At 39.2% G+C, this 24,886-nt stretch overlaps 1 protein-coding gene across 3 annotated transcripts in view; it reads left to right on the top strand.

Moving 5' to 3' along the window:
- CCNT1 (cyclin T1) overlaps window positions 1-24,886 on the top strand; it is a 33,774-nt gene that overhangs the window by 5,148 nt on the left and 3,740 nt on the right. Inside the window, exons 2-9 of one of the 3 annotated variants that reach the window (XM_063426054.1) lie at window positions 2,047-2,128; window positions 5,097-5,225; window positions 9,991-10,051; window positions 10,632-10,694; window positions 11,689-11,734; window positions 11,918-12,081; window positions 16,020-16,090; window positions 17,069-17,896. In XM_063426054.1, coding sequence (XP_063282124.1) covers window positions 2,047-2,128; window positions 5,097-5,225; window positions 9,991-10,051; window positions 10,632-10,694; window positions 11,689-11,734; window positions 11,918-12,081; window positions 16,020-16,090; window positions 17,069-17,896 — 1,444 coding nt within the window. Of the gene's footprint in view, window positions 1-2,046; window positions 2,129-5,096; window positions 5,226-9,990; window positions 10,052-10,631; window positions 10,695-11,688; window positions 11,748-11,917; window positions 12,082-16,019; window positions 16,091-17,068; window positions 18,331-24,886 lie in introns of those variants that run through there. The other 2 variants (XM_063426053.1, XM_063426055.1) reach the window with 2 other exon arrangements.

Here is a 24,886-nt window from a genome sequence, read left to right as displayed (position 1 = left end):
CCGGCCTCCCAGGAGCCCAGCAGCACCACTGGGCCCCAGGGAATCCCCTCAGCACTCCAAAAGGTAAGGAGGCTGGGGGGATTAAATTAAAAAAAAAATGCGTTGGTGTGTGTGTTAGTGTTACTGTGAGTGTTAGTGTGTGTGTGTGTGAGTGTTAGTGTGTGTGTGTTAGTGTTACTGTGAGTGTTAATGAGTCTGTGTGTGTTAGTGTTACTGTGAGTGTTAGTGTTACTGTGAGTGTTAGTGTTACTGTGAGTGTGTTAGTGTTACTGTGAGTGTTAGTGTTACTGTGTGTGTTACTGTTACTGTGAGTGTTAGTGTGAGTGTCAATGAGTGTGTGTCTGCTAGTGAGTGTCAGTGAGTGTGTTACTGTGTGTCTGTTACTGAGTGTGTTTGTGTTAGTGAGTCTGTTTGATGTCTGTTAGTGAGTGTGTGTTTGTCAGTGAGAGTGTATGTTTTGTAAGTGAGTGTGTATGTATGTCTGTCGCTGAGTGTGTCTCTGTCAGTAAATGTGTGTGTCTGTTAGCTAGTGTGTATGCATCTGTTTGTGAGAGTGTGTGTGTGTCTTCAGCACTTACCTTTCTCCAGCGCCGGACTCCCTTGGCGCTGGGGATCCCTCCGCCGCTCAACTCCGAATGCGTATGCACGGCAAGAGCCGTGCACGCATTCAAACCGCCCATAGGAAAGCATTACTCAATGCTTTCCTATGGACGTTCAGTGTCTTAAAATCGCGGAAGCTCCTCTAGCGGCTGTCAGTGAGACAGCCACTAGAGGCTGGATTAACCCTCAGTGAAACATAGCAGTTTCTCTGAAACTGCTATGCTTTCAGCTGCAGGGTTAAAACTAGAGGGACCTGACACCCAGACCACTTCATTGAGCTGATGTGATCTGGGTGTCTGTAGTGGTCCTTTAAGTGTGTGTGCATCTGCATGCACTGGTGTACATACCGCGGTCGCAGCCCTGCAACCCCTGCGACCAGGTGCCCGCCGCCATGTGTTGCGGCCCCAGCCTGCGCAGAGTAAGGGGGGGGGGGCACGGATCAATTTTCGCACCGGGGCCCCATAGGTCATGTGTACGCCACTGCTCTTGAGTATAACAGTACCCCTCATGTACAGGTTTTATGGTGTTTTCAAGAGTTACAGAGTCAAATATAAGGCTTGCATTTCAGTTGTTTCACATTGAAATTCGCCAGATTGGTTACGTTGCCTTTGAGACCGCATGGTAGCCCAGGAATGAAAATTACCCCTATGATGGCATACCATTTGCAAAAGTAGACAACCCAAGGTATTGCAAATGGGGTATGTCCAGACTTTTTAGTAGCCACTTAGTCAAACACTGGCCACAATTGGCGTTCAAATTAGTTTTTTTTACATTTTTTACTCACAAATATTAACACTTACACGTGAGACATCGCTGAATACAAATATGTGTATTTTATTGCAGTAAAAGCAAACAGTATTATGACATTCACAGTTAGAATGTCATTTAGAACTAAACAAATTCTTTTTTTCTCCCATTATTTAATATTTTATTCATATTAAATTATGTTTCATATCTAAATGTTTGATGTTAAATGAAAGCCCTGTTTCCCCTGAATAAAATGATATATAATAAGTGTGGGTGCACAGGCGAATTATGCCTGAACAGACATATAGCGCAAATTCCAGTTTTTGTTTATGTTTTGTTTTGATCACATCATGTACATTTGGCTCAGTCCTTAAGGGGTTAATATGTAATCTATATATTTTTATTTAGTAACAAGGCTCTATCACTACTCTAGAATGTGACTGCCCAACAGTAGACTTGCAGAAAGGCAGTGCTGACTTTTCTGTACTTCCTGCATGATTATGCATGAGGTTGTTATAATGGTAAAAGAGCAAATGTGTTTAAAGCATGTGGTTCATTATATATTTTTTGTATTCGTGAAAGAAGCAGAAATTCAAATAAGTGTTCAAAGTCACTTTAAACTGGTTGTCAAAAGTGATATGGTGGATTTTAACCATCTTGTGTTTTATGTTGATATGTTTCCTTAACCTTGATCAACAGGTCTCAATTGACCATCAACACGGCTATTGTTTATATGCATCGTTTTTACATGGTCCAGTCTTTCACACGATTCCATCGTAATGTAAGTTAGCCACTATTAAATTGGTATTATCTTTTATGCAGTAGTGTTTTTTTTGTTTTGTTTTTTTACGATGGGGTAGAGTTTTAAATATACACTATATGGGCAAAAGTATGTGGATACCTGACATTTAAAAACTATGGGCATTAGTATGGTGTTCCTCACCGTTGTGACTATAACAGCTGCAACTCTTCTAGGAAAGCTTTCCACAAGAGTTTTGATTGTGTCTGTGGGGAATGCAGAGTGTGGAGACCCTGAATGTTGGTGCTGCTAGCTGTGCAGCACTGAGATAGGAAGCACCTCTAGTGGCTGTCTGAGTTACTGCCACTAAAGGTGTTCCTAGTCAGCAATGTAAACACTGCATTTTCTCTAAAAGGACAGTGTTTACAGTACTCAGCCTGCAGGGACAGGCTATATACAATAGAACCACTACATTAAGTTGTAGTGGTTCTGGTGACTATAGTGTCCCTTTAATCAAATATTATATTTGTTCCTAAATGGAATCTGAGTTTATTGAAGACGGGTGCTTTGTTGGTGTTTGGCTGGTATTATACAGTTGTGCTTAAAGGACCACTCTAGTGCCAGGAAAGCATACTCGTTTTCCTGGCACTAGAGTGCCCTGAGGGTGCCCCCACCCTCAGGGACCCCCTCCCGCCCGGCTCTGGAAAGGGGAAAAGGGTTAAAACTTACCTTTTTCCAGCGCTGGGCGGAGAGCTCTCCTCCTCCTCTCCGCCTCCGTTCCTCCCCGTCGGCTGAATGCGCACGCGCGGCAAGAGCTGCGCGCGCATTCAGCCAGTCGCATAGGAAAGCATTCATAATGCTTTCCTATGGACGCTTGCGTGCTCTCACTGTGATTTTCACAGTGAGAATCACGCAAGCGCCTCTAGCGGCTGTCAATGAGACAGCCACTAGAGGAGAAAGGGGAAGGCTTAACTAATTGATAAACATAGCAGTTTCTCTGAAACTGCTATGTTTATAAAAAAATTAGTTAACCCTAGCTGGACCTGGCACCCATACCACTTCATTAAGCTGAAGTGGTCTGGGTGCCTAGAGTGGTCCTTTAAGGACCAAACTTCTGGAATAAAAGGGAATCATGGCATGTCAGACATGTCGTGTCCTTAAGGGGTTAAAAGTTTACATACCCTTGGAGAATTTTTAATATATGTACTTTTTTTTTAAAGAAAACATGAATGAGCAGGCAAAACATGTTTCTTTTATTTCTTATGGCATTCATATTGAACTCTAAGTTATAACAGAATGGCACAATCATAAAGCAAAACATGGCAACAAAGAAAAATTGAAATTACCCTGTTCAAAGGTCTGCATACCCTTAGTTCTTAATACTGTGTATTGCCCCCTTTATCATCAATGACAGCAAGCAGTCTTTTGTAATAGTTGTCTATGAGGCCCCTAATTCTTGCAGGTGGTATAGCTGCCCATTCGTCTTGGAAAAATGCCTCCAGGTCATGCAAAGTCTTTGGTTGTCTTGCATGAACCGCACGTTTGAGATCTCTTCAGAGTGGCTCGATGATATATAGATCAGGAGACTGTGATGGCCACTCTAGAACCTTAAAGGATCACTATAGGGTCAGGAACACAAACATGTATTCCTGACCCTGTAGCGCTAAACCCACCATTTTTAAATTGCATGAATTGTAATGCATTTGAAAATGCATGAATTGTAATGCATTTGAACAAAGCAGTTAATGTAATATATTTGTATTTAATAGTGTCTCAAAAAATATTTCTCACTCTGATGACAGACGTAAATATTGCCAAAAAATGATTAGCTAAAACTTACCTAGAATCCAGTGTTGGGCAAGGATCTCCCGTATCAGAGGCTCAAAGCGCATTTGTGCACCCTGGGCCAGTAAGGGGAGAGTGGCTGAGGGGATATTTGAGAAAGGGAAAAAAAAATTAACGTCATGAGTATATGACAGAGAGGGCCTAAATCAAATAAGGGAAGATACATGTTTTACCTTGCAGGCATGGCATGCTCATTACTTCTGTTACCAGCACCCTTATGACAGACATAATTATTGCACAGATTTGACGTGTGTTCAGGAAAACATGATTGATATGACAACCATTAAAGGGACACTATAGTCACCTGAACAACTTTAGCTTAATGAAGCAGTTTTGGTGTATAGAACATGCCCCTGCAGCCTCACTGCTCAATCCTCTGCCATTTAGGAGTTAAATCACTTTGTTTATGAACCCTTGTCACATCTTCCTGCATGTGACTTGCACAGCCTTCCATAAACACTTCCTGTAAAGAGAGCCCTATTTAGGCTTTCTCTATTGCAAGTTCTGTTTAATTAAGATTTTCTTATCCCCTGCTATGTTAATAGCTTGCTAGACCCTGCAAGAGCCTCCTGTATGTGATTAAAGTTCAATTTAGAGATTGAGATACAATTATTTAAGGTAAACTACATCTGTTTGAAAGTGAAACCAGTTTTTTTTCATGCAGGCTCTGTCAATCATAGCCAGGGGAGGTATGGCTAGGTCTGCATAAACAGAAACAAAGTGATTTAACTCCTAAATGACAGTGAATTGAGCAGTGAAATTGCAGGGGAATGATCTATACACTAAAACTGCTTTATTTAGTTAAAGTAATTTAGGTGACTATAGTGTTCCTTTAATGTGAATACCATATTGGGGTGATAATGTCATCAGGCAACTAATCTTTGCTAACTTTGCAATTGGGTTAACTAGTGGAAGCTTGGGGTTCATAGTGATGCCATTGAGATGATTGAAATGCAAACCAAGAATTTACTATAGACAAGACAGGTTCTATTTTTTGGAGGGAGGGGGGGGGGGGGGAGGGTGTTGTAGATGTTGAAATTTGCCTAGAAAATATTGCACTGCATAGAATTTCACAATAAAGTGTTTACCAACAAAGTCATGTTAACATCTTTTTGTAATTTTCATTATGGTTCTTAATGTGTTTTTTTGTTTGTTTTTTTATTAGTCTGTAGCACCAGCTGCACTCTTCTTGGCAGCAAAAGTAGAGGAACAGCCTCGGAAGTTGGAACATGTAATTAAGGTAGCACATGCATGTCTGAATCCACAGGATACAGCTCCTGATACCCGAAGTGAGGTAGGTAATAGCAGAAGGGTTACTCTACAAACAAAACAAAAGTTGGAAAGATTTTCCATTCTGTAGTAGATGTTTCATTACATTTGCATAAAAGTTAATTGGGTATTAGACAATTAGTCAGCAAAATGTATAAATCTCACATGTACAATAGCCAATCCTATTAGCCCAGACTTAACTTCTGCCCTTTTAAATTGGCAATGTGTGACACACAAACCTTTAATGGGACACTATACTCACTAAAACAACTACAGCTTATTGTATTTGTTCTGGTAAGTATAATCATTCCCTTCAGGCTTTTTGCAGTAAACACTTGTCTTTTCATAGAAAATGCAATGTTTATTTTGCAGCCTAGGTATACCTCCACTGGCCACTCCTCAGATGGCTTCTAGAGGTGCTTCCTGGGGCAGCAGCACTGCCATTTAGTGTCTCCACCCTCTGCATTAAGACACTGAGCTTTCCTCATAGATATGCATTGATTCAATGCATCTCTATGAGGAGATGCTTATTGGGCAAGGTTGTGTTGGCTCTGACCCTGATCTAACTCATTGACAAGCTCAGCCAATCCTATGGGGAAGCATTGTGATTGGCTCAGAGCACAACTTCTGATGATGTCAGCCAAGCAGGCATTTCAGGGGCAGAGCCCGCAGCAGCAGACTGCAATAAAGATTTTGCTATATGTAAGGAGATGGGGGTTAGATGTTTTTTTAACACTATAGGGTGAGGAATACATGTTTGTGTTTCTGACCCTATAGTGTTCCTTTAAATATCAGTCACATACACCATGTGTATATTGTTAAAAATCTATTTTCATTTGTGGTTGTTATTTATCTTTCACTACTGTTTACAGCTCCTTTATAGATGTTGCTGTTAAAGTGCAAAGATCATTCAATTTGTTTTTATATTTACAGTGCGCAGGGGTGGAAGGGCTGAAACAATATTGGGGCATGCAAACTTTATCGTTAAGGCTACAGATCCAAACAATATAGTGTTCCTTTAACTTTTTGCAATTATCTTAGCATCTCACCAGCTTGTATTTCTTATGGAAATTGATTTAAAAAAAAAAAAATGAATGCACACATTTGTGATAAGACTATACATGAACCTAGCAAAAAAAAAAAAAAAAACTATGCTTTTTTGATATTTTTTAATCCAACAAATAAAATCACCTGTTTCTTTTGTTGCAATTCGAGTGTCCAAAAAACAGCACTGTTTACATCTGAAATGTTGCAGGAATAGCATATAGGCCTCAAAATCATTAATTAAGATGAAATGTTTTAGGTGCTTAGACTCTCCCTTTAAAAATATGAATGGGTCAACTCTAACCTGGATTGTGCCTTTAAGAATATTGAATAATAAATCACCCAAGTCAAAGGTTTTTTGGTGAAATGAAAGAAAGTTATCCATCTCAAGTTTTTTTCCATAAGTTATTCATTAGAAAACTATTACCGTATTTATTGGCGTATAACACGCACCTTTTCTCCCTGAAAATAGGGGGCAAATGATGTGTGCGTGTTATACGCCAATATACATATTTTTCGCTCCATAAGACGCACTTTTTTTCCCCTCAAAGGTGAGGGGAAATGTCTGTGCGTCTTATGGAGCGAATGTGAAGGTTTACTTACCTGTCTTGAAGCGTGGGCCGGTGTTCAGCGCGCACCGCGGTACTGGAACTTCAATTTCAGGTTCCGGTTTCCGGCGGGACTGAAAGGAAGTGCGCACTCAGTGTGAACACTTCCTTTCAGTCCCGCCGGAAACCGGAACCTGAAATTTAAGTTCCTGTACCGCGGTGCGCGCTGTGAAGCCGGCCCACGCTTCAAGACAGGTAAGTAATTATGGGACAAGGGGAGGGAAAGTGCACTATGGGACAAGGGGAGGGGGGGGGGAGAACACTATGGGATGAGGGGGTGGAAAATACTATGGGAGGGGGGGGGGAGAATACTATAGAAAGGGGGGGACACTATGGGATGAGGGGGGGGAGAATACTATGGGAGGGGGGGAAATTTCCTTCTTAAAATTAGGTGCGTGTTATACGCCGATAAATACGGTATTTTGAATTGTTTTTCTGAACTAGTCCTTAAAATGTTTTTTTTTTTTTTTTTAAAACCAGTCCTTGATTTTAGGTAGCTATTATCTAATTTTTGGATTCAGTAGCACTATTTTTGAGAAACAATATTTTCAGTCGATATGCTAAATTCCTATAATTACAGCGTGTTTACCTTTACACTATGTAATGGTTATGGTATCAGAAGTCTCCTGGTGCTGTCCTTTGATAAAGTATCAAATGTTTATGAATGGTTTCACACTTACCTGGCTCTGTTGGGCAACTACATTCCTTCCATTCAGCTCTGATATTCTAAAGTGGTAGTTCATACTTCTGCATTAGCAATGGTAATTTTGTGCAACTTTGGACATAAATTATTCGCTAAGTGTTAGCTGTCCGGAAGGACAGAGGGTAACTGGCAAAGCCAGTAAATGTCAAACTGCTCATAAACCGTTTCACAGCTTAATGTGGGATAGCACATAGGAATTGGGTCTGTAACCACAATGGCCTTTAGTAGGGATTATAGTGCTTGGAGTGCCCCTTTAACTTAGCTAAGTATCCACTTCTTACTCCGTAATATTTATTCTTCTCTAGTTAACACTATGTCAGAAAGTGGCTATATGGGATACGGTTTGTTTAATGTGCAAATTGCACAAAAATCAGGGTGGATTTGATTTAAATCTCAATTTAAATCATGATTTTTAAATGTAAATACTTAGTCTTGCTGGTAGTTATACGGTTTAATATTTGCAACCAGATGAAGATTTCATATTTAGAATAATAACCTTTCAGATTAGGAAAACAGCTATATCAGAACTGATTTTAGATTAATAGGTTAATCACTCATATTTGGAGAACTACTTAAATGGTTTTATTTTACTATGCTTATTATATATTTCTCATTGTATTCACTCAGTACAGCATAAAAAATTATATTTGCTTATTTCAACTCCTTATTTCTTTTTAGCGACTTTATAAAATGCAGTGCCATGTAGTGACAATAACAAATATATATAATTGCTCAAGCATGACAATACCTTATGGCAGACGTTAAAATATATGGTGAAATAAAAACCATTTACCAACCTGAAGGTCCTGCCTCTTCAAACATGTTCCTTTCATCACAGCACTTCTAGTGATTATTCATTGGGGCTGCCAGGCCTTGCATGTGTTTATTGCACTGCTAGTATTTTGCACGCATACCTGCTTTTCCCATAGGTAGAGGAACTTTATCAAAATATTTCCAAACATGGTCTCTTTTACGTCCTGCTCCCATTTTGCTCCTCAAGGGAGTGGATATAATACTTCGAGCTATGTGTACAAAGATCTTGAAGTTTAAACTGCTCAGATGGTTTCACTTTCATTTTACTGCTTGCACCTCCATCCTGCCTGGTACAGATCTATTTCATCCCAAACAATCTTAAATACCTATCACTTAAAGGGACATTATGGTCACCAGAACAATTACAGCTTAATGTAGTTGTTTTGGTGTCTATAACATGTCCCTGCATTTCTCCCTAGGCGCGCCTCCAGTGGCAGTCACTCAGACACTGCACTGCTGTTCAGCGCCTCCCCACTCTGCATAGAGACGCTGAACTTTCACCACAGAGATGCATTGAGTCAATGCATCTTTATGAGAAGATGCTGATTGGCGCAGCGTGTTGTTTTGCCATGCAGCTATAGCCTTCCAGTGCTTTCCTATGGGAAAGCATTGGATTGGCTGAGATTTGCGAAGCGTGGGCGGAGCCAGCAGCAACCAGACCCATGCAGCACTGGGAAAAGGTGAGTAAATCACCTTTTTTAACCAGAGATAAAGTGGCCGGGGGCCTAAACAGCTAGTTAGACCTATAGGACCAGGAATACACATTTGTATACTTGACACTATAGTGCTCCTTTAAGGTAATATATTCATTGTTTGTACATAGACTTGCAGAACAATTGTGGGATTAAGGTCTTTTCCTGAACTTTGTTCATTTTATAAAATGTTTACTGTGAAAAAGTGCATGTTATCTCAGTTTTGATAACTTGGATTAATTGAATTAGTTTACCAAAAATGTAATTATTGCATGAATATACAGCCTCATGTTACATAACTCTAAATTCTAGTTCATGATGATTAACCTTTGAACTATAATGTATCTTAAATAGAAAACTATCTTTAGATAGATATTTCCTCCAAAAGCATTTCATTAAAATAAATTTGATTTCCATAAAAAAATCTTATTTTTTATTTTAAAAACTGATTTTTTTTTTTTTGATTTTTTTTTAAATAATTGATTTTATCCACCCAGCACAATATACATACATACATTTCATTATCAGTAATTATGATATTGATGAGAATAGTGAGCTCTACCGGCAAATTTACAATGAGCTTTTTTTTTTTGCATGTAGATACATATTTCATATCAATGGATCCTTTCATTCCCCATGGTCTGTGCTTGGTCAAAGTCCCTCCATGATCGGCCAACTGGATTTGGTTCTGTGCTCTCTAACAATATGTTTCTTTTGTAGAGTGCTTCAGAAACTATAATGAATTTGTAAATTGCATGCTGAAATGGGTTTCACATTCCAATTACAGTAAATTAAAATATTACTATTTGCTAACTATCAGGTTATGCAGAACCATGGCCAGTTGGTGGCCTTGCACATAAGCTCTGGTTGTTTTAGGACTTTGTACGGAGTGCTTCCAAGTGAGTAATGTGCCTGTCCTCTCAACAATAGGCATACCTGCAACAAGCCCAAGACCTGGTCATTCTAGAGAGCATTATACTGCAGACCCTGGGTAAGTCTTCCAGAGCGGCTGGATATGTGGTACCTGAAAAGCCCTAACAAAGCTTTGTCCACAGCTGTGGACCAAGACTGACCTGGAGGACGAGTCTGCAGAATAAAAGTGCACTGTTGAATAATAATGTTTGTCATGTTGTTGTGTTACCAAATGTGATCTTTTGATTCCATAGTTTTTAGTCTCCATCATTACCAGACAAAACTTACCCTAAAATATACCCTTTTTAGGAGGACGAGGAGTCTCTTAAAGGGTACAGTGATGGTAACATCGCCTACATGGTTTGCTTATATAAGTGATGTTTAATAGTATTATCATAGATTATGACTGTTATTGATATTACAAAGTTTGTATTTTCTATATAATTACACATATGTTTTTAGGCCTATACTAAGATATAGAAAGTAAATGGAGAGGATGTCACAAATTGAGAAACATGATTTGCGGGCATTTACCTGTATCTCTGACTTATTTTTTATCCATGTTTTTATTCAATATTTTCAGAGTAATCGTACAGTCTTCGAGTAAGCTGACATTATATGTGGTACATTATAGCTATTAATTTCCTTTCTTCTTACAGGATTTGAGATTACGATAGACCATCCTCATACCCATGTTGTGAAATGCACTCAGCTAGTCCGAGGTAATACATTCTTATATAAATATATACTCCACTGTTTAGAAAATTATATATTATATAACATTATATTTAACATCTTCACTATGTTTGAAATGTATTTGCCATTTGTGTGTGCCTGGGGTATAAAAATGTTTACACTATTGATATCTAGATGTAGGCAGAGGAAGTATAAAATAGTTATTCTCGTTAATCTTTAGACGCCCAAAAAAGGTAATACGATAACAAATGAATACTCTCTTCATTAACGCGTAAAAAATATCACATATTTGGTGGCTGTTTTAAACAAGACAAAAAGGGAAATGAGAATGAAGCATAAACAGTTCTTATAATGATTTACAAGATATAACATGTTTTGTTCAGTAATATCACAGCTTTTTTTATTACCTTGTTTTGTTTTGTTTTGGTGCACTTCATAAAGGTGATGTGGTATGATAAAAGACTATAGTGTAAGGACACAAAATATATGTACATAACTGCACAGTCACGTAATATAGCCTGTAGGAAAGCTTATACATCCCATAGCTCCCTATTCAATAGACTATGTATATAATATTTGAAGCATGCATGACTGTCTACTAATTTTCCACATTCTATGTACTCTCACATGTTTTTGCAGTGTTGATGAAATTGGAATTGCACTATTTTCTGATATCCAATATCTGTGCAATTCTGCTAATCACATGTTGACAGTCATTATCAAATACTTAATTAAAGGATGTATTCTCCTTCCACACACACATTTTAGATATCATACTGAAACATAAGGCTCATTCCCAGACTGGAACCTCTTTCAACTTGCTAAGTATATTCATAGGTTTATATTCCCAGTCCTTTCTTTCTCTTGTTGATCTAAAGTTGTCTTTTCTCATATGACCTGTGCTGTGATCATACTGCAGAAATGATGTAACTGGCAGGTCATTTATTTTCTTTTTAGTGGTGTAATAGTAGATATGTATTAATAGTACGTAAGTTAATTCACTCTATCTTTTCTCCTCAGCGAGCAAGGATTTGGCACAGACATCTTACTTCATGGCAACAAACAGGTTAATATCCTGACTTTCTTTTCAGTCTCTTGGTGGGGACTTTTTCACAGTGGTATATTGGAATGGAACATTTATGGGTTCTAAGTTAAGTTGGGAGTCTTCATCACAGGTTTACCTACTTCTTTTTTGAGAAAGACACCAGAAGTAAGTATTTTCTCTAATACCTGTTTTAATTTTCCATAGCCTGCATTTAACCACCTTCAGCCTTCAGTATACACCCCCAGTTGTGGCATGTGTCTGCATTCACCTGGCCTGTAAGTGGTCGAACTGGGAGATCCCTGTATCAACAGATGGAAAACCATGGTGGGAGTATGTGGACGTAACTGTTACTTTAAAACTTTTGGACGGTTAGTATTAAGTAATTGTGTTCTTAATTTTACTTTTGTATGAACATGCCATGACCAATCTATATTTTATATCTTCAGATAGATGATGGTGGTTGAAATTATACAAATATTTGTAGATCAAGTTTAGTCAAGTTTGCCGGTAAATTACCTTTTGGTTCTTTTTTTTTCGGATGCAAGGACGAGCCTAAATAAGTGAAAATCATTTTCAAGCACTGCTAATTGTATTGTCCTTAGTTGCTTTGGAGTAATGCATTTCCTCTGTTGGTTAGTCCATATTTCATATTTTGTTATGCATGAGCTTTTGCAGTCCCCAGAAAACCACCCAATAAGTTATACAATATACATTATCTGTTTAGTTGTGGATCACTGTTGTGATGAGCTATAGCAATTAAATAAGCTGTAATCACGTAAGGCAGTGACCCACAGCTAAATAGTTATAGAATATAACAAATATAACAGTTATAACAGTGTGCATACGAGATAAAGGGGAGGATAGGTAAATCTGTTAGATTTGGGAAGAAACTCTGATACTAGTGAGTGGGGTTTGAGAGACTGAAGGTAGTGAGAGATAAGATGCTGAAGGTACTGATAGATAAGATGCTTGGGGGGGAAATAGGAGGAGGTCTCTCAGCGGCACTATGGGGATATTCTATGACATAGTAGAGAAATGTACAGGGTGTCATGAATTATATGGACAAACTAAATTCATTAATGATATCGAGCAAAAAAAGTTCATATATATATGTTTCACTTTTAAACATGTCATCTTTCTTCAATATTAATATAATTTAATGTCTTTTAAATATTTGCTCTTCCTGCACACATGAAACTGAGTACGTTGTGTTAACCATAGGTGATCCTATGCCTTACCAGAGGTGGTGTATAATTAGCAATGCACAGAGCTGCTACCATCAGAGCGCTGCGTGGTCTGATTTGGAAAATGAAACATTTCCTTGTATGGGGAGGGGGATCATCTCACTATACCTCAAGGAAATTATCTTCCTGCACCCACAAGGTTTTGAAATAGAAGGGTGGCTAAATGCATATGGTTGTGTGTGTATGTGTGTCTGCAAATGTATTTGAGAATTTATGTGTAGATGGTAATATGTATGTGTGTGTGCATAAGTTTGTATCCGCTTGTATGTGTGGGGTATCCTTACAAATGATTTTCTGAGGGGGCCACATGATTTCTGATGGTTGCACCTGCACCAACATTTGTATTGCTTCTTGTTATTTCTGGATTTTCTTTGCTGGTTTTTTGTCTGACATTATTTGCTTTTTATACAGTCATTGTTTTTCTAGTCTGTTTCTATATTTTTTTTTTTTTTTTGTCAATCTTTCTTTTATTGAGGCATATAGTTATATGGGAACAGAAAAAAGAAGGGGAGACAGTTGGGATACATTTCAAAAGGGGTATAACAATACAGTTGGTACTATCTCTGTGAAGCGTCTGCCTTTTTTTTTTTTTTTTTTTATAAAAGAACAAGTAGATTGCTAACACATCCATAACTGTGTGGTATAAATTATCAATACAATACTTAAGCTGCTCTAGTAACAGTATAGGTAGTGTGGGTATAACAAGCTAGGTACTGAAGCAGGCTAATGTGGTTAAATTAGTAAGTAGTAGTGTACGCATAATGTACATATATAAATGTGCTATATTCTCGTGTTAGTAAAAGAATATATGGCGGTATTGTGTGGGTTAGCCGGAGGTGGGGCAATAGCCCTGGACAAGTTAAGTGCTAGCATCCCCTGGGCAGACCCTGTGTATATTGTAACATTATAGGAATCAAGTAGGCTATGTGGTCGTGTGTACCATGCGTGAGTGATGATTCCTAAGCTATGGTCTGCGGATCTAAGTGGATCTATTCAGAAACGTCAGGCCTGCTGTAAACTATTAGTAATACAGTACAGTGGGTTTTAATAGGCCCTTAAGTGTGTCATGGCAGTCTCTAGTCCATTATAGTGCCGTTGCTGACATGCAACGTGAGTAGTGCGGTCGGTGATCTGGGTACGTTATGTCTCACGGTCAAAAGTGTCCATGAGCGGGTCCTGCAGGTCGATGAGTCCCCTGTCAGCCGATGCCCTTGCGGAGTGCAAGGGAACCTCGTAGTTGGGGCCTCCCCCTGCGGGCGTTATGGGGCCTCTGTTGAGAAGCCGCTCTCCGGTCCCCGGGTGCTGGAGAGGCCTGCACCAGCGTTCCACAGACTCGGGTGCCTCTTGGGGCCGGGTCTCCCCTTTGTCGGGCGCCTCTGGAAGCCCGGGTGTTCTGCCGCCACCAGCGGCGGTCGGGCTTCGGGCATTGTGGTCGGTGCCTTGGAGATATTCTCCGGTTGGCCAACTTCCCAGGTCGGCCCTGAGGGCGGACAGCAGTGGTAGCTCTGCATGCTGTGTCTTGGTGCGGCCCGTTCTCATGCCGTCTCCTTCTCTGCTTGTTGTGCTCGCGGGGGTGCTTCTTAGGGGTAGACTTCAGCACAGTGTTTAGGCAGGTTGTAGCTGCTGCTCATTGGGCCATGCGGAGCCAGAAGTTATGGCAGATGGCATTAAACCTGGCCTCGAATAGATCCTCCCAGGGAGTGTCCGGGTCATCGGGCTTGGTATTCCATGTGGCGGCCATCTTGGACGCGCCACGGGTTCCCTGTCGTGCAGTGCCCTCGTCCTCCGGTTCCCCTGAGGTGCTCATCCTTCCACCTTGAGTGGACCGGGATATCCCCCACCGGTCCGGGGGTGGCGGGTCAGAGTGCTGTGGGTCCGCCGGTCGAGCCGGAACGTCGGGAGGTCGTCCGCCTCTCCCCCGTCCAGGTGCCAGTAGGCCGCAGCAGGGCTCTCGGGTTATTGTCGTAAAAGGTGCTTCTAATGCGTTTGATGTCGCTTGCCCGGAGTCCCCTGGGTGCCACTGCTTCCGGGTATCGGTAAATGAGCCCTGAATTTATGCTTTTTTATTGCGTTTTCGTCGAGTTATAGCAGGAGCTCATGAAGTGTGCGTCTGCTCTGCCTGGCAGTCAGGCTCCGCCTCCCTGTTTCTATATTTCAATACAGATTTTTATAGTAACTGTGTGCCAAACCCAAAGCTGTCATTCACCTCACACATATTCATTTATATTTCATCATAATTTAAAAAAATTATAAAGAGAGTAATAGATGATATATAATGGTGAACCATGTATTATGGGTAAATAATACAATTGAGGGGTTCTAGAGACATCATAATAAAAACCACAAGACTGACTATGACACTAAACGCCTGTCTAGGTTTTCAGTCCTACCCAGACTAGCATATAAGATGTTTGCATTAATAATCCTTGCTCGCGGAAGAGAAAAGATAGAGTGAATAATTAATTAGTAATATTAATTATTAATATTGCAAACATTTTATTGGCAAATTTTTATATGCATAGGTCATTATAAAATATTCATGTTTGGCACTGTTAATGCCCCACATAAATCTGCCAATTTCAGATGTGAGAACACTTTATAAAATAATACCGTTTATATAGTTTCTTTTCTTTTTTTTTTTTTTTTACAATATTTGCTGTAAATTTTGGCAAGATGGGAAAAGTACACATTAGACAAAAGTTCAAGCTAAGTTGTGAAGATAATTTGGGGAATAGGTCATTAACGTTACAGCCCGACGTGTTTGTTGCGTTACAATCACCTGCATTGCACATTCAACTTTTATTAAAGCGTTAATGAATCTTTAATCTGTGGCAAGCCTCTCCAAGTGTAGACCGTTTGAGCTAACCATGAGCTTAGTAAATGCCCTCCTACTGTCTTGATGATGTCTGAGGATGTCCATGAGTTAAGGTGGTGGGAGGAAAGACTGGTTATTGTAAATTTTTCTAATCTGTTTTTTTGTGGGTTTTTTTTTTGTTCTGTTCAAAAGCCCTCTAAAAATATATTTCATTTGAGTTTTGCATGTATTTTGTTGTTTATTGCAGAGCTGACTCATGAGTTTCTTCAGATTCTTGAAAAAACTCCCAATCGTTTAAAGCGGATCAGAAACTGGAGGGTAAGCTAAAGCAGATCTTCTTTTAATGATTACAGTGCAGATAATACATTGATTTACAATATATAGAAACATAGAATGTGCCCCTGGCCTTATCTTATAGTTAGGATAGCCTTATGCCTATCCCATGCATGCTTAAACTCCTATACTGTGTTAACCTCTACCACTTCAGCTGGAAGGCTATTCCATGCATCCACTACCCTCTCAGTAAAGTAATACTTCCTGATATTATTTTTAAACCTTTGTCCCTCTAATTTAAGACTATGTCCTCTTGTTGTGGTAGTTTTTCTTCTTTTAAATATAGTCTCCTCCTTTACTGTGTTGATTCCCTTTATGTATTTAAATGTTTCTATCATATCCCCCCTGTCTCGTCTTTCCTCCAAGCTATACATGTTAAGATCCTTTAACCTTTCCTGGTAAGTTTTATCCTGCAATCCATGAACCAGTTTAGTAGCCCTTCTCTGAACTCTCTCTAAGGTATCAATATCCTTCTGAAGATACGGTCTCCAGTCCTCTTTATCACCACTTCCCTTCACACCAAACAGGGTCAGGAAAATACCCCATAACAAAACAAGATCACCTCTCACATAAACCTGAAACAGTAGTAGACAACGCTGTAAGAGAAGCAAAAGTTAAAACGAATAAACCGTTTTCTTGATTAATATACAGATTATGATTAAACATTTGGTTGATCTGTATAACTTCTAACTAAACCCAGCAGCAACTGTGCATTTAGTCACGTGTCAATATCAGTTATAACATTTCGCAGTTACTCATCTTCTTCAGTCACGAAACCTAAATATGTTTTTCAATGAGAATGTTGTTCAGGGCATATTCACAACAACAACTGTAATAACCTGCAACCTCTTTAGTTTGACAATTAGCATGGGCAAAAATATTTTTGATTAGTGCATGTAAAACTTGAAGAAGCCAAAATCCCTTTGAATGTAGTATATAAAATTTCTGTTTACTTATTTACAGATCAGTCAGGCAGCTAGGAAACCAAAAGAGGATGGCTGTGAAGATGATGATGACAACAGTCTCAATGAACAGACAATTCTTAGGATGATCTCTCGAACAGGTGTCATGAACAGCTCCCCTTTTTCAGATTCCTCTTTGCAGCCTTTTTCTGTAACAAAGGGGGATGCTGGAATGTCAGGTGGACAGTGGGGGGCCCCACTACTTAATCAGCGAGAGCAACACAGGACTAGTGAACATAGTGTTTCTTCAGAACAGTCTCAACTAATTAGCACCAAGCCAGTTTCACTGGCAAAAGTGTCGCTTAAGGAGTATCGTGCAAAGCATGCAGAGGAGTTGGCTGCGCAGAAGCGGCAGTTGGAGCACATGGGTGCAAGTTTGAAAGAACAGTATGCATGTGCTGCTCAGAGTTTGCTGATACAGCAACAGAAAGAACGTGAAAGGGAGGTAAACACCTCCCCAATCATCTTGAAGATTCCTTTGCATGAGGTAAGCCATGAGCGACAAGAGAAATCAAGCTTGAAGCTCCGTCTTTCTGTGTCAAGCCGTGAAAAGCATGAAGAGGGTAAGATTCGTATCAAAGTGCCAAATGAGGAGGGTGGAGGCAGCAGCAGCAAAAGCCGTGATAAACGTAGCTCTTCATCCTCACATCATCACCACCATCACCATAACAACCAGTCTGTCCGCCAGCACCACCAGGAAACATCTAGCAGCTCAAGCAGTAAAAGATCGTCTACTCCTCTAGTGGGCTCCTCCCACAAATCATCAGTCCCTTCCCGTAAAAGACCAGCATCAGATGAAATAAGTGGGCATGAACCTACTTCCCACAAAGTGAGTAGGACTTCTAAAACATTGGCAATTGAATCTCCTATGGCACAGGCTACACACAGATCACGTGCAAGTCACTGCAAACCAGACAAGGAGCCGACTGGTGCCAATGGACATAGTGCCCCCAAAGCCATTGATTATCAGGACACTGTAAATATGTTACATTCACTGTTGAGCGCACAGGGAGTGCAACCCATGCCGCCCCCTCAGTATTTGAATCAATATGGTGACTATCGCAGGGCTAGACCTAGCGGCACAGACAAGCCTAAACCTCCCCCACTCCCTGCTGAACCACCTCCCCCACTCCCACCACTCCCTGAATGATGACATGTCTCTGCTTCACTTGTGTGTCTAGACAGGTGGATAGATATTAGCCACCTTTTTAGCACAATTTTACCAGCATACTGTTCTTCTCAGTCTCTGCTCTTCCATGTTTTTTTTTCGTCTTCATACTCTTAACTTTCCTATTGATTTTAAAGTTTCTACTTTAGACAATGTCCTTGGGGGTTTTATTTTTGTTTTTTGTCAGTCTAGGATGTCAGCCCCTTCACAATATCATCTTATCCTTTCTGTACCTTGCTCTGTGTGATTGATATCTTGTCATGGTTGCTCTTTGCCTCTCTAAAACGGGTCATAGGTTTTAAAAATAGGTATTGGAAGCAATGAGAAAATGTAACCCAGAGAACAAGATGTTGATGCTAATTCTGTTTGTTCATTTATTTTTTTCTAAGCATTATGCTACAGGTACGGAATATGTATATAGGTTATCTTTAGTTTTTATCAATGTGATCGTCACAGTGTCATCTCAGGTCTTCATTTATCTTTCGAAGGATGATGTATTTGTCAGGTCGAATCATTGTGCATGTTATACGGGTTGCGTGTTTACATATTAGGCCTTTTGATATGATTTAAAAACACCAGATTTTTTTAGAGTTACTGTTGTTGACTCTCTTGCAGTCAATAGAGTTTAGGCCACACAAAAAAAGCTAAAATATTTCTTGTAATTTTTTATTCCTTTTTTTCTATCAGGAGGCTTAGAATTTCAAATCCTTGCAACTGTGAGCAACAGAGAGTAGGAAATTGGGACCTTCTTGCACTGTTATGTAAGATAATACGGTGCTTGGAGTGTCTCTTTAAAGGAACACCCCAAGCACCATGAAACACTACAGCCCACTTTTGTTGTTATGGTGCCAGGAGTGCCTTGGTGCCATCAGATGGTAAGTAGTCAAACTGCTTTAGTATGATTTGAGAACTTACCTGTGTCCCTCCAGACAAGTGTATCCACAGCCCAATCTTCTCCTTTAGGAGACTCCAGTCTAAGCAGGGCCATGGAGAATCACACTTATTGGTTGAGAGCGTCAGGTGAGCATGCTCGTCCTGTTATGCATTGGACAGGATCAACTCTGCAGTGACATCTGGCTTCTCCTGCAGGAGAAGACCGGAGGCAACCTGAGGGGCCCAGATAACTTGTCAAACCGCACTAAAACAATTTGCTACTATTTGTGGAACACTGCTAGGGCAGTCCTGGCCGCATAACCACTAGCTGTAGTGGTTATGGTGCTTGGAGTGTCCCTTAAAATAGAAAGCAGTTATCTCGTTAATGACAGCACATTGTATCTTGTGGAATCCTTCCAATATTTTATATAGTTGTTACACACCTTGTCACCATAGCTAATTAGAAATTGAAATGCTGCTATATGAGCAGCAAATGTGTTTTGCATATATTTTTCAATATCATTTAATTCTTTAGAATGATGGACTCCCGCTTGTATAATATAGTACATACAGACTGTTCAATGGTGTATTGTGTTTTCAACATTGCATGTCAAAGTGGTGATCCTTTGTCTGCTTTCAGTAAATCTAGCAAGGGTAAACCATGCTCTTGTTTGTCTGCTATTCTAGTTTTAATGGTTTTAGAAGGCTCCATAAGAGAGTGTTTTGTCAGTTGACCAGATAATGTTTTTAGGTTAGCTAATGGTGAAGTGGAGCTATTTGAAAAGTATTGCCCATGAGCGACTTGTTTCTTAAAGGGATACTACAGTGAAAATGTTTTTGCTATCTTTATTAACACAGTCAAATTATATAAGATACATTTTATAGTGATATATGTCTTATTTCAAACATTTTTAATGTTTGGGGGTTTTATGTTTTGTTTTGGTTTTTACCCTTTGCATTGAGATATGTTCCTTCCACTACTAGAAGCAGAGCTAAATTTCTGTAATTCTTTCTTTCTACAGAGGTTTTTTAACATATGGCAAATGAGAGGAGGCTAGTAATCTTGTATGGGATGCTGCCACTAATCAAATAATATTTACATCAAGGTCATCCAGAAATATTTTAATTCCATTTCTTAAAGGACCACTCTAGGCACCCAGACCACTTCAGCTTAATGAAGTGGTCTGGGTGCCAGGTCCAGCTAGGGTTAACTAATTGTTTTATAAACATAGCAGTTTCAGAGAAACTGCTATGTTTATTAATGGGTTAAGCCTTCCCCCTAATTCTCTAGTGGCTGTCTCACTGACAGCCGCTAGAGGCGCTTGCATGATTCTCACTGTGAAAATCACAGTGAGAGCACGCAAGCGTCCATAGGAAAGCATTATGAATGCTTTCCTATGTGACCGGCTGAATGCGCGCGCAGCTCTTGCCGCGCGTGCGCATTCAGCCGACGGGGCGGAACGGAGGAGGATCGGAGGCAGAGATCTCCCCGCCCAGCGCTGGAAAAAGGTAAGTTTTTACCCCTTTCCCCTTTCCAGAGCCGGGCGGGAGGGGGTCCCTGAGGGTGGGGGCACCCTCAGGGCACTCTAGTGCCAGGAAAACGAGTATGTTTTCCTGGCACTAGAGTGGTCCTTTAACTGACTGTAAGAGCTCTATGCACAATCCCAGTATCTCTGTTGCTCTAAAACAATTTAGCAATAGTTTACAGTGTCTTTAAAAGGAAATCGGATAAACCATTTAATAAGTGTCCCTACAAAAGTAAAATTAAACCTATAAATAAACGCAGTCCTTTAAAGGAACATTTAAAGCACCACAGCCATTACAGCACATTGTAGTGGATATGGTGCCAGACGTGCCCTGGTGCACCCTGTTGTAAGTTCAGTTTTAGAATGGTATAAACTCTTACCTGGAATCCATCAGGCACTGCTCTCCACTTTCGCACCTGGAAGCGGGGCTTAGCTCATTAGCTGAGAGTAATCAGCTGCTGTCAGCCACTAAGCTACATTGCACTGCATGGCTTAGCTCAGGTAAGCCGACAGAAGTTCATAAAGGACACCTGTCATCTCAACACAAATTCTTAATATAAAAACCCTTTCATCAATTGTATTACACTTTTACAGTGTATGTTAAAATAGAAAAATTAAAAAGGGGAGGGGAGAATGCCTTTCTTTAGTATATGACAAGATCCTTCAGCCATATACATACACCATGGGTCAGACAGTGTTTCCCTGCACAGTGCAGTGACATCATCAGACCTACTAACTGTCTAATTCAAGCATATCCTGTCATATACTAAAGTAGGTATAAGATTTTCACTTTTTTTTTTTTTTTTTTAAACAAAATATCTATTTCCTTTCAAAATTTGCTCAATGGGTTATTATATTTAAATAGTGTTGAGGTGACAAGAAAGCAGAAGCTTATGGCTTTCTGTCCGAAATAGTGCAGGCAAGGATGACGCACCGGGCAAACCGTGATGTAAGAAGTCATACCAGTCTGATAACAAACATTGCGGTGTGCCAGGGCACTCCTGGCACCATACAGCCCCTGTAGTGGTTATAGTGTTTGGAGTATTCTTTTAATAAGATTTCGACCCTATAGATAAATAAAATAGAACAAGCAGTTTGTGAATTGACTGGCATAATTTGAAACTTCACATTAATGACTAAAAAAATTTCAAATATTTCTTATGTCATTATTATAGATTTACATATTAATATATACATATAAATATTTAGTCTCTGTCTTCCTTAATATCCATATTTTAAAGTCGGTAAAAATAATTTTTATTAATTTCTTTTGCCACATTTGTAACTACTTGTGTACTGAATAGTATTTTTTTCAGGATTTCTTACAAAAGGGACTGTAATGTAAAACACTGATTTAGATAATTAATTAATGGAAATATAAACCTGGATCTTCGGTATAGTTGAGAACCCTAAAATGTATTTTGCTTTTGTTGATCTCAGCTCGGATCTTTCAACTAATTTACATTACAATGGTTGTTAGGGATCTCAAATCAAATTTTTTTTTATAGGTTGGTGAATTTTACCAATTTCTTTTTTCTTAATGTTTTTAGAAAAAATAAATATTTCTTTTAAGCAACCATGCTCTTTTTTTTTTTTTTTTTTTTTTTTTTTTTTAATGTAGTAATCTTTTCAGTGGAAACAATGACAACAAAAAAAGGGAAAATGGAAAAAAATATAATATATCAATATACTTTATATTTGTCAACAGATTATTAGACTGGACTGTGTGCAAAGTAAATATATTATTTGTAAATAAATATGTATATACTGCTAAGAAATATCTATGCAAAATATGCGACTGAAGTTGTAAACCATGTTTCTTTTTGGGGGAAGCCAACTTTTAGAAACAACATCAAGTGCTTAAGGGCCAATTAAAAATAGATAGGGTTAAGTAAAGAGGTGTGTAATCCCAGTGCAGTATGCTGTGGCAAAGTTTTGTTTCCAAGAGACATACAAAGCAGACAAACATGTTGAATAGCAGCACTCTAGCAGTGGACACAATATAACAGTGTATATATATGTTGAATGGAAATTAATGTGATTGTTAACAGCCCACTCGTTTTGTGATGTTTGCAGTGGCCTTTCAAAAATATGTTAGGGTACATCAGTCTGCTAGTCAGCATGTTTGGCTGTTTGAATACACCATCTGTTCCTTTGGGGTTTGTCTCTCCACATAAATACTGAATAAATACTTGATTTTCGAAGCTGTTTCGTATGTTGTTAGACATGCACAGTTTATCAATAAAGAGAAAAGCTGAATCAAAGTTCTAAAACTGGAAATATAATCTGCAACACATGTTGATGGTCAGTCTCCATTTTGAAACTTTGACTCAGAAATGGTCTTTAGTATCCCCACTATTTCAGGGTTGCTGAAGTAGTAATGAGATCATTTTTTGTTTTTCTTGCTTTTTCACTCTAAAAATAGATTGTTTTCAAAATCAATTGGCTGCTTTACAGGACATGCTTAACATAAATATACAGAGGCCTGCCATCCACTGCAGCCTTCTAAAAGGTCATTTCCAAACCCTTCATGGCCATACATTTTGCATAACTGTTGCTATGAAACTACTTACCACGAACTGTCAGTGCGGCTCTTTACGTTTCACTTTCATATCACCTGCCTTATAAAAGGTGATATGTGTTCATCCTAGAGAAAAGTTTCCCTCTTAGCAGTTTACAAATCCTTATTTACATGGCTCTTATACCATCTTTGTCTGAATGTGCTTCACTGTAAATAAAACAAACATAAATCAGTGTTATTGTATGTGTAAAGGACAACTGTCAAATAAATTTAACTTTTCATTTTTAAATGTTTATTACACTTAATGAAACCTAATTTAAAAATAAATAAATGTGTGTGTATATATATATATATATATAGAGAGAGAGAGAGAGAGAGAGAGAGAGAGAAAGAAAGAGTGAGATATTGTTTGAGTTTTTGTTTTTTTTTACTAGCAATGTTGGGTCAGATTTACTTTTAGCTAACCACCTACTGTTTATCCTAAATTGCCTGCTGCGGTTGCTCTGTGTAAACTTGTAGCGGACAAGTTAGGTTGAGCAGCAGCATGGATGCTCAGGCAGAGAACAAATAAAATGAAAATTAAAAATCAAACAATCCGCCAAAAACAATATACATAATTTGAAAAACAAGTATCATTAAAAGTAATGAACTTGAAAAAAAGAGAAGTAAAAATGAAATAACAGTTGTCCTATAAGAATGGTCTGCTGTAGAGACAACCCCTGCCATTTTATTAAATATGATGGGACTACATTGCCTATGAGGTTTTGCCAGCTCTGTACAACAGAATCATGGGAGATGTGGTCTACTATATATGGAATGTCAGGCTTACCCGTTCCCAGTCTTCTACAACAGAATAACGTAAGATGTGATTTACTATTTATGGAATGTCAGGAGTCCCCTTTCCTAGCCTTCTACAACAGAATCATGGGAGATGTGGTCTATATAGAATGTCAGGCATCCCCTTTCCCACTCTGCTTTATAGAAATTAAAGGATCACTATAGGATCAGAAACACAAACATGTATTCCTGACCATATAGTGGTAAAACCACCATCTAGCCACCTGGGCCCCTCATGCCTCCATAAATATAGCAAAATCTTACTGTATTCAAGCCAGAAGCTGTAGATCTTAATGCTGTTTGCCTCAACAACAAAAAACAAGCAGTCTGCTGACATCATTAGAAGTGGTAGCCTGATCCAATCACAATGCTTCCCCATAGGTTTGACTGAGACTGACAAAGAGGCAGATCAGGGACAGAGCCAGCACAATTCAAACACAGCCCTGGCCAATCAGCATCTCCTCATAGAGATGAATTGAATCTCTAAGAGGAAAGTTCAGTGTCTGCATGCAGAGGGAGGAGATACTGAATGTCTGGATGCATTTTAGGCAGCCATGACCCAGGAAGGATCTCTAACAGTCATCTAAGGAGTGGCCAGCGAAGTTATCACTAGGCTGTAATGTAAACACTGCATTTTCTCTAAAAAATACAGTGTTTTCAGCAAAAAGCCTGAAGGTAATGATTCTACTCACCAGAACAAATTCAATAAGCTGTAGTTCTGGTGACTATAGTGTCCCTTTAAGTTTAAGATACAAACTATAACAAATTAACCCCTTAAGGACCAAACTTCTGGATTAAAAGGGAATCATGACATGTCACACATGTCATGTGTCCTTAAGGGGTTAAGCAATATAAATTGTGTCACCAATGTGCAATCCTACAGTGGTTGTTGTC

This window comes from Pelobates fuscus, chromosome 1 (assembly GCF_036172605.1).
Source record: "Pelobates fuscus isolate aPelFus1 chromosome 1, aPelFus1.pri, whole genome shotgun sequence".
NCBI classification, from domain to species: domain Eukaryota; kingdom Metazoa; phylum Chordata; class Amphibia; order Anura; family Pelobatidae; genus Pelobates; species Pelobates fuscus.
The sequence above is the reverse complement of the archived record's forward strand: the minus strand, read 5'-3'. Positions and strand labels throughout refer to the sequence as shown.